Source organism: Rattus rattus, chromosome 7 (assembly GCF_011064425.1).
Source record: "Rattus rattus isolate New Zealand chromosome 7, Rrattus_CSIRO_v1, whole genome shotgun sequence".
In the NCBI taxonomy this organism is placed as follows: domain Eukaryota; kingdom Metazoa; phylum Chordata; class Mammalia; order Rodentia; family Muridae; genus Rattus; species Rattus rattus.
In genome coordinates, this window is record NC_046160.1 from 7,303,915 (window position 1) to 7,314,300 (window position 10,386).

Consider the following 10,386-nt stretch of genomic DNA (forward strand, 5'->3'; position numbering starts at 1 on the left):
ACTTTCACTTCCAGAATTCCTGACTCCCTCTTCTGGACTCCAGGGGCACTACATGCACTCTGTAATATTTTCAAACATTGTCAGTTGTCATTGAAAACTAAGGATGTGGGCTGGAGAGATGGCCCAGCGGTTAAGAGCATCGACTGCTCTTCCAGAGGACCTGAGTTCAATTCCCAGCAGCCACATGGTGACCACATCCATTGTAATGAAATCCAACACCCTCTCCTGGTGTGTCTGAAGACAGCAATAGTGTATTCGCATACACAAAATAAATAAATCTTAAAAAAAAAAAGAAAACTAAGGATGTTGAGAGACGGAGATCCACGTATTACATGGAATTCCAAGCACACTTTCACAGACATAGCCCTCGTGACGACAGACTCAATTATTAAGCACCCACTAAGATCCTTACTGAGCTTAGAAATTGCATTCAACTTAGCAAACAACTGTTGAATGCTTGCTGTTGGGCTCCTAACGCCATTTTACAGATGAGCAAAGTAAAGCTCCAGGCTTCAGTAACTCACTGAAGCGGTGCCTGTGAATCAAGGACCCATAGCTGCCTGGTCCCAAAGCCCACGACTCCTGCTCCAGGCTCCTTGCATTCTCCGTGCGTGAGCACATGCTGACGGTGCAAGTCTATTAGAATGGTTGGATGGAGACAGTTACTGCAAAAGGACCAGCTGTGCCTGTCACCACAAACCAGAGTGCCACCATGCTAATGGAAGACATTCGTTTAAGGCTGGTTTTGACCAGTTCCCTCTGCAGCAGTCTCATGCACTGGGTGTCCCTCTGCTATCTGCTCTCCCATATCTTGTTTCTACCTACTTCATTAAAGTGTTCTTACAGCACTCTGCATAAATCAATTAGTGCACATCATCCCATAAGAATCGGCCTGGGGATTTTAGTCTTAATTCAAAATGACAACAAGGTATTGGGTTTCCAAGGTAAGAACAATGTTAGCCTTTTCCAGGTCTCCTTCAAAGTGCAGAGCTCGGTAGGAAGCCCTGAGTTGCTGGCGGGCCTCATCCAGGTGCTACCCAATGGAGGTTGCCAATGGCTTAGGTCACTACCTTGGGGGAGGGGTGGGGCTGATGCATTATGGGTACTGGTAATACAAACTAGAAACCACATAAGAGAGAAGTGCCAAGCAAGGAACCCCTACCCCCAGAGAGTTTCTCACAGGTAATGAAAGAAGAGGAAGAGGAGAAAAGGAAGAGGAAGAGGGACTCACTTCTTCCAGGAAATTTGATCTACCTTTTCTCTATAGAGAATTTTTGTAAAGTGAGAAAACACAACTAAAGACTGCATCACCGCCATCACCACCCCAAATCAGAATAACTCAGAAAACGTCCCTGTGACCAGAGAGACTGTGCTGCTGTTGGAAGCAATGAACCCCTGTGTTTTCAGTCTGTGGTTTCCTGTGCCATGAGACTTCAACTCCCTAATCTGCATGCTGGAGGAGAGCACTCGGCTCTGTAGGGTTTTTCTCTACAAACAAAATGGAAGTTCTAAAGAATGTGCTAGGATTGTCGAGCAGAAGGGAGGAGGAGGAAGTCATTGACTGGCCTAATGACTTCCCAGTTGTTGCTGCCAGTCAAATCCCTGTGGTCATTCAGGCATCCATTTAAGCAAGTCCTAGGAGCCCAGACATTTCAGGGGGAACACAGAAGGAAAGAAAAAAACCTCGCGGGATCTTGTGACCACACCTATCTGGTAACCCGTGTGTGTGTGTGTGTGTGTGTGTGTGTGTGTGTGTGTGTGTGTGTGTGTGTGTGTGTGTGTAAATGGGGGTGCTGTGAGGACAGCCTCGGAGAAGCTAGCGATCTGTCAGGGAGCTTTCTCCCTCCTGCTCTAGAGGCCTAGGGGAAACTGAGTAAATTCACCTTTAGACCTGAACTTGGGGACTTAACGCGTGGCGGCGCTCGCACATTGTGTCTACAACAAACTGCCCAGGAACGCACAGTCACTCTACTGTCCCGCGGAAAAACCACGGCGGGGTCGATTTCAGCAGTTTCCTGAAAATTCCATGAACCGGCCCTTCCCCGGATGCTGGGCCCCCTGCGCCCGCGTCCCCCACCTCCATCCGAAGGGGCCCCGCACGGGGTGCAGCGGTGTCCAAAGGCGCACCGGGCCTGAGCAGCAACCACGGGAGGAGACCGGGCCCGTCACCGCAGGAAAGTGGCCAGGCGTTTTTAGTCGCCTAAAACACCGCCTGCCACTGGCACCTCCCAGGCGGATCATCTGCTTTAAGGGCCTCCAAACGCTCTTGGAGCCCGGTGCTCTCTCTTTTCGTTCGCACAAGATCCCGGGTGTGGCCGCGGTCCCCAAACCGTTTTCTAAAGTCAGTCTTCCAGACTGCCTGGTGGGTCTCAGGCTAAAGGCTCGCAGGTCAGAGCGACAGAAAGACGCCCTGGGATCCGTGCTGCTCTGACCCATGGGGCTTGTCACAGCCATAGCCACGTGCGGGGCAGGCGACAACACTGTTTACACCCTTTTCAGACTGAAGTCACGGAGCCCAGGGCCCTGCAAACTTGAGAACTGGCACGAGCTGTGAACCAGCATCTGACGTGTTCTTACACATTGTGCAACACAGAAAACTGAGGGGTGACAGATTTTGCAAATGCTCCTAGCACTTGTGGGGGGACACAGCAGACCTGGCGGCTGCCATAGGCAGGTGGTGAGGCGCAGAGGGCCGCAATGCACGCCCGCTTAGACTGCTGGCCCGCTTTCAACGAAACGCACTGCTCAGGCCCAAAAAGATTGGGGAAAGTTGGTGGCAGAGAAAGAATGTCCAGCGCTGCACCGTGACCTGCAAAAACCCAGACGTCCCTTCTCTGAGCCTCGGGTGCAGAGCATCACAGATTAAGCAGGGAGCTACAGAGTTTGAGTCAGTCCGGGAGGTTTCTGCAGTCTTTGCAGGCTGGGAAAAATAAAGATTAGCACGCGCGCACGCGCGCACACGCTCTGCTTCTCTGATTTCCTGCGGAGAACTCCCTTTTTTTCTTTATTGAGTTACAAGCTTTCCCCGAGCGAAGGTCTCTTGGTCCGCTGGCCTTGGATATAAGCAGCAAGTCTTTTTTTTTTTTCCCAATTCACTTCGAATAGCCCCAGCCCAAGCGCAGAAATCCCTTGGGAGACCCATAGGCTGTACGGGATTGCGGTGTGCCAGATGTCCGCCGGTCAATGCGTGCAGTCAGTGGTGGCCTTCAGGCCCCATCCTACGAGTTTCCTGCCAATCTCCAGGCACAAGGCCCGTAGACCGTTTCTGCCCAAAAGTCTGGGCCAAAGAAATCCTGTCGACATGAGCTCATGAACTCATTAGTGTCATCCAGAAAGTCCGATGCTCCCAGGGAACTTCGCAGCGCAACTGGGAGTACAAGGAGACATTTCAATGAAACGTACATTCCCAAACGTTTTCAAAAGTTTCCTCCATCCTGGTCATAAAGCACTCTGCCTATGGTGAACTTCTAAAGCAAGCGCTCGTGGGGGGTGGAGGGTGCGAGGCCAGGCTGAAAGCCGGTGTCAAGTAGAGATCCTAAGTACTTGGCACTACAGGCCTCTCAAGCAGCTGCTCACCGTGCTGGAACCCAGGGCAGAGCTTGTCTGAGTGTCGCACTGGTGTCCATCAAATCCCCACCCAGACAGCCTAGGCTTTGTCCTGGTGCGAATTCTGAGAGGGAGGGGCCAGACAGAGACTGCTGCGTGCAAAGAGACCCTAGCTGAGATTCTAACCTTTTTAGGGCAGGCATCCAGGCAGCCCCCAGCTGCCAAGAGGTTCTGGCCCAAACCTGCTAGAACTGGTTTGTGACAAAGGTAGGACGGGTTAGCTAGTATCATATCACACTCCTGCATTGGGTTATGGGGCTACAGGTTTTCTATGCTTAATGGGTAATGGCTTTTCATTGGACACCCTGGGTGGCAAGCCCTTCATCCGCTCTGCTCTGCCTGCTGCAGAGTGTTGCCTGGAGGCTCCAGGCAGGATTGGTGGCCTGGGGGCCACAAAGAAGGCAGCAAGGGGAGGTTCAGAATTATGGGGCTCCAGGACTCAGAAAATCTGCCCGTCGTGAGCATTGTCTGGACCCAGTCATGAGAGGAGCTCCATCAACTTAAAGCCTCAAGGGCCCAACAAGGAACAGGTTTGTGGTCAAACCAGGGTTAGGGTTGGAGTGATTATTCTTGGCAACGTTAATACTCTCAAAGCTACTGCAGCCCAGCTCTGAGGGGGATTAGGGAGATCACTGAGGCCTCAGCTAATGGTGAAATGGGTCCAGAGTCTTAAACCAGGAAGTGACTAACTGGTCTAGCACCCAACTAATGTATTTCTTTTCTTCCCTGGCCTTCTTTTATCGAAAAACTATTTTGTCTGTGACAAGAGCGAGGATCTTCTGGTCAGCTGAATCCTTTTAACTCTGGTCCACCCTTAGTAGCAAGTATGGATCCTGACAATCTGGGCAATAGAGTTCCCAGGTCTCCTGGGACCCTCAAAGCTCTCTAGAGGGCAAAGCCCTTATCATGGATCTTTAGATAGGGTAGCTTAGATACACTAGGATCTGCCCACAGAGGAAGTCCACAAAGATGACATCTGGATTTCGGCAGGAACTTGTTCTGGTGCTGGCTTAGCACCTACTTGGGCAGTCTTCAATTCCTCAACTCAAGAGGACGGGGATCAGGGAGATAAAGTCTTAGAGAAAGCCACAGGGCTCCACTCTCCCCGTACTTACGTCACCACCGAGCACAGGGGAAGTTCGGGAAATCATGCTGAATCTTTAAATAAACAAATATGTACCTTACCCGTAAACAACCGGCAAAGTCAGAAACCAAAGCTGAGGCTCCGGACTCCCCAGAATATCTACCTCCCCGCTTAGAAAGCTGACAGTGGTGTTAACTATGAGGCCTAGAGGTTTTAGTGTGATCTGTGTCTCCTTGGGTCTTGGCATTGATCACGTCACTGGGAGCGTGCAGCGGTGTGGGAAAGGGCGGAATGGACGCTCAAAGAACAAGCCAGGCAAAGAAATGAGGCTTTTCAAACTCTGGAAACTTCAGGGATGTCCCTGACCACTCCCCTTCCAATGCACCCCAACCTTCTACTGCTCCTTTCTTCCGAAGGACCAGCACCACGTGTTTTCTCGGGGTGTTCCGACAAAGAAGCAAAAAACAGGAGCTCCTCCTACCCACTTTCTAAGGCCATCATGCCGGAACTTAGCGCTGGCTTCTCAGGCAGAAAGCGACCAGGAACCCGAACCTAGAAGTAGAGAGACAGGAAGCTGGTAAATGCTGCCTCCTCTCTTCTGAGCATTTCCCCCACACGCACCCCGGAAAGTGCGACAATCACCCTACACTGGCTGTCCTGGGCTCCCCAGGGCAGTCTGCCGGTCTACGCGAGTTCCCGGTTTAGTGTCGCCGACCTTGCAAGAGTCAACTTCCGTAAAGGCCACACAAGACTACCGGTAGTTTCTCGGGCCCTGGGCCCCGTGGGGTTAAATCTGAGTCCCCGCCTGGCGAGGAGCAAATCGCGCCGAGTGGGGGCGGTACGGGCCGCGGGGCAGGCAGGAAAGGAAGGAAAGGCGGGACCCTCCGGGAAGTTGATTCTCAGGCGTCCAGCTGCGGCCACTGCCAAATCTCTGACTTCTCTCCCCACCTCCTCCCCCATTCCCGGGGGGACAGCTCGGGTCCCGGGTTCCTAGCATGGGGGTGGGGTGTTGTCAGCTAGAAAAGCCAAGTCTTTCAGAGGCCCCCTAGGAGAATCCAAACTCTCCATCCCACTGACCTCCTCCTGGGTTATAGTATCTCTGTCTGTCAGCTGCGACCTTCCGAGCGACGCGGGGACCCAGCCGGAGCTGGAGCACCTGGCGAGGCCTGGGCGAGGCTGTTGGGACGCCTCTTATTTAAAGGAAAAAAGGGGGTGTCTCACACTTCTTCCTCTTGAAGGCTCCTTCTGTCCCCCTCTTTTCCTTTCCAGAAAGGCATCCCCCTAAACGGTCCTCCGCCTTCCCTTCTACTCCCCTCCTTCCCCACCTCGGTCCTCCTCTTTTCTTCCAGGGCCCCCACCCAGCCCCCCTTCTTCGGGGTCTCCTCCTCCTCTGCTCTTTGGGCGTCCGCCCCGTCAATCACCGCCGTCTCGGGGCCCCAGCCCGTCTCCTCTCCGCCTCCCGGGCTCTGGGAGTGCCTGGGGCTCCCGTCTCGGCCTCCCTTCGCTCTACGCAGAGCCGGGGCGATCTGTCAGCGGAGCTGGCCGAGGGGGGAGCCGCCCGGGCCGCGGTGGCTCGGGTTACCGGTGACTGACAGCGTCTCCATGGCGAATAATTTGACTCGACTATTGTCTGGCGCGGGCAGGCCCCGGGTCAGATAACCCGACCAATCAGGGCGCGGGCCGCCGCGCCTCATGCCCGCTTAGAATAATATTATTAAAAAAGCTGCGAGCGAGCTAGACGGGAGGGAGAGCGAACGAGCGAGGAGCGGGCGAGCGAGCGGCGGGCGGGCGCGGAGCATGCGGAGCGGCGCCCGGGCGGCCCCCCGGGCTTGGGCGCGGGCAAGGCGCGCGGGCGGCGGGGCGCGGAGCTGCGCGGGGCCGGCAGCGGGAGCGAGGACGGATCGCAGTGACTCAGGAGCCGCTCGGGAGCCGGCGTCTGGCCAGGGGGCCCCGCCGCCTGTCGGCCGGCCCGGGCCGGCGGGGAGGCGCCATGCGGGGCCGCGAGGCGCGGTGAGGGCGCGCGCGGGCGGGCGGGCGGGCGCGCAGCCGGCACCATGTCCATGCTGCCCACCTTCGGCTTCACGCAGGAGCAAGTGGCGTGCGTGTGCGAGGTGCTGCAGCAGGGCGGCAACATTGAGCGGCTGGGTCGCTTCCTGTGGTCGCTGCCTGCCTGCGAGCACCTCCACAAGAATGAAAGCGTGCTCAAGGCCAAGGCCGTGGTGGCCTTTCACCGGGGCAACTTCCGCGAGCTCTACAAAATCCTGGAGAGCCACCAGTTCTCGCCGCACAACCACGCCAAGCTGCAGCAGCTGTGGCTCAAGGCGCACTACATCGAGGCGGAGAAGCTGCGCGGCCGGCCCCTGGGCGCCGTGGGCAAGTACCGCGTGCGGCGCAAGTTCCCGCTGCCCCGCTCCATCTGGGACGGCGAGGAGACCAGCTACTGCTTCAAGGAGAAGAGCCGCAGCGTGCTGCGCGAGTGGTATGCGCACAACCCCTACCCGTCGCCGCGGGAGAAGCGCGAGCTGGCCGAGGCCACCGGTCTCACCACCACGCAGGTCAGCAACTGGTTCAAAAACCGGCGGCAGCGCGACAGGGCGGCGGAGGCCAAGGAAAGGTACGAGTAAGTGAGCATCAGCGCCGACTTCCCTCGTCCCGGGAGGAACGGGGTGCGGGGTTGGGGGTTGGGTTTGGGGGGAGGGCTCCTGGGCAGGACTAAATCGCACCCGGACCCCGGTGCAACCTCGGCTGCAGCTCAAAACCGCGCTTAGGTCTTTTCTGGAGACTGAGCGGGCGGGAATTTGTCTAAAGCGGGCAAAGTGGGCGTAAGTTCTCAGTAACTAATTCTGCAGTCGCTTGTGGACTAGATTGGAAAAACAGAGAGTTTTAGAGAGGGCAGGGCTGTGGGCCTGAAACCCCTACGAGGTAGGTTCAGGGCCTGATCTTCCTCTGACAACCAAACGAGTCGAGGATCAGGGAGTTTAGGACGTCACCTCCAAGGTAAAGCGGCTTTTTTTAGGGGTTAGAGCTGGGATTGGAAACTTCGTAGTATTATCTGGGTAATGAAGGTAACATCTAGGCAAGAATATTCCTTTTCTGGGCATAAGAGCTGGGCACAAGAGAGTTGGGAGTTATCCCGCGTGAAAAGGCCTCAGGGAGGAAGTGTCAGCTGTGGGAGAGAAGGCAAGCACACACCCCTTTTCTGACCTGCTGAATACCGCAAGACTTCCCTGCTTTGGGCAGACCCTTGACTTCTGTCTCCTCTGGTCCTGCTCTCTTTCACGGGCAAGTCGGGTGTGTGAGGTAAACTGGGATCTGTCGAAGGGCTGGGAGTTTTCCATCAGTTTTCTTTTCTATCGGAATCCAAGACTTTCCGAACTAAACTAAGCCATACCCCCGTGACTGTCTGCATTCCTCCTCCGAGCTTAAATCTGGACAAAGAAACTAGGGAAATGGAGAGAAATGGATTATGGGAACAGAAGTTTTCCTTCGGGGAACAGCAAAACAAGACACCTGGGTTAGTTGATGTGGATGTGTTCGACACAGTTCGAATGATCCTAGTCCAGGATAAGGGCGTTGGACAGTAGGAACAGAAGGACAAGCTGCAGACTGCACCTGGGTATTTGAAAGCTTCAAGTCGGACTATCGGTGAGGATATGTCTCACTCATTCCTCCCAAGAAATCTGAAAGAATGGCCGTTAGGAATCCACAAATAGGTTTTACCCAGGATTTCAAATGTCCACATCTGGGCAGGGGCTGTCCACAAAAGCAGAGTAGAAGATGGATTCATTTACGATGGGTTCCCCTTTCTCGGGCTGGTACTGAGTACTGGCTCGCCAAGGACCAAGGAGCGCGGGTTCCTGACCAGGCCCCAGGTGGGAGCTACAGATTATGCCCTCTTGTTTCTGCTTAGGATCTGAGCCAGCTCTAACCACCCTGCCCTTCCGTCTGCCTTCTCCCTGGGGCTGTTATCCATACTGAGCGTCCAGTCACCTGGCTAAACTTTTCAGTCGAGGGCTAGGGAAAGGAGTCCTGCATTCCCAAAGTCCCATCTTTCTGCCCAGTCCAATAGAGCTCACAGAGCCTGCTCAGTTCGGAATCAGGGAACATATTCTCAGTAGCAACCGGGTGTTTCCCTTGCAAAGAGAAAGGCAAAGGGAAACTAGGCCGGTGCCTACCGAACTCTAAGTGGGCCCCTCAGCCTGGGGCCGCTGTACCTGAAGCTTCTTGTCCCTACTTCTACCCAGCAAAGCTCGTTCGTCCGGCCTACGTGCTTTGAAAATCCTGGTGTTTTCCCTCACCCCCCTAACCCCTGGCACCCCACTTCGGTGCAAGGCGGGAAAGGAATGAGGTTGGAGACAGGACCTGACAAGAGCAGGAAAGGTAGTCATCAAATTAAGAACGTGAACTGATACAGGGAGAGAGACAAGAGAAAAAAGAGTGTTGAGGGTGTGAGAACGCAATAAAGAACCGAAGGCCAGGTGTGGGGATGATAGAAACGGAAGTCACCCTTTTGCAACCGCAGCGGCCCCAGGTGCTGGTATCCTGAGGGGTGGCACGGAGTGGCCTTGGTTTCCCTCTGACCTCGCTCCTTTCCTCCCGCGCTTGCAGGGAGAACAGCGAGAACTCCAATTCCAGTAGCCACAACCCGCTGGCTTCCTCGCTCAATGGCAGCGGCAAGTCGGTGCTAGGCAGTTCGGAGGACGAGAAGACGCCGTCGGGGACTCCAGACCACTCGTCGTCCAGTCCCGCACTGTTGCTCAGCCCGCCGCCGCCCCCTGGGCTGCCTTCCCTACACAGCCTGGGCCACCCTCCCGGCCCGAGCGCAGTGCCCGTGCCAGTGCCCGGTGGAGGCGGCGCGGATCCACTGCAGCATCACCACAGCCTGCAGGACTCCATACTCAACCCCATGTCGGCCAACCTCGTGGACCTAGGCTCCTAGAGCTCTGCTCGCCTCCGGGCGCTTGCTTTCCGTGCTTGGTGCGGGGACTTGAGAGGCGGTGTGGGAGGGCGGTAGATTGGAGTATGGACCGGGTACTGGAAGACTGCCCTGCCACGCTGGAGCGGCAGAACCGGCGGCGGGACAAAGTGGACAATGGTCTGCTCGGGGTCCTTTGCGGGATTCATTCTCAACAAGTTGCTTTTGAGATCCTTTGGAGGCCAGGGACCTAGTCTTGAACTGGGCAAGGGAATAAATTATAAACGACCACCACCCCTTTTAAACTCTCTTCCCTTTCTCTTGCCCTTTTCTTTCCTTCATTTTCCCTTCGGGTTTCTTATGTCTCCTCTTTTCATTTTTTCCTCTCTGCCTCTTTTTGCTTTTCTTTTTCCCCTTTATACATTTCTGGATTTCTCTCTCTCTCTCTCTCTCTCTCTCTCTCTCTCTCTCTCTCTCCTCCTCCCCTCCCCTCCCTCCCTCCCCCTCTCCTCCGCACTCGGTCCTCCCCACCGCGCTGGTTCTCCTCTTCCTCCTGGGACTGTGGCCTCCGTGCTCCTAGCCCAGAGTGCCTCCGCAGCCGCAGACTTGCCTGTTCCTTTTTATGCCCTCATGTGAATGTTCGTCGGGAGATATTTCTGCTTTTATTTTATAATAAAATTAGAAATCATAAATATATGGATATATGCCCCGAGGCCCGGTGGCTTCACGTGTCCCGGCGTCTGATTTCCCTAACAGGGACTGGATACTCTACAGGGACTGG

The 10,386-nt window shown here is 55.2% G+C and overlaps 1 protein-coding gene across 1 annotated transcript; it reads left to right on the forward strand.

Annotated features, from left to right (window-relative positions):
* Positions 1–6,744: 6,744 nt before the first annotated feature.
* Six2 (SIX homeobox 2) lies at positions 6,745–10,068 on the forward strand. Its single transcript, XM_032908624.1, has 2 exons — positions 6,745–7,304; positions 9,299–10,068. Exons 1-2 carry the CDS (start codon positions 6,745–6,747, stop codon positions 9,627–9,629), a joined length of 891 nt encoding a protein of 296 aa, XP_032764515.1. The 3' UTR covers positions 9,630–10,068.
* The last annotated feature ends 318 nt before the right edge of the window (positions 10,069–10,386 follow it).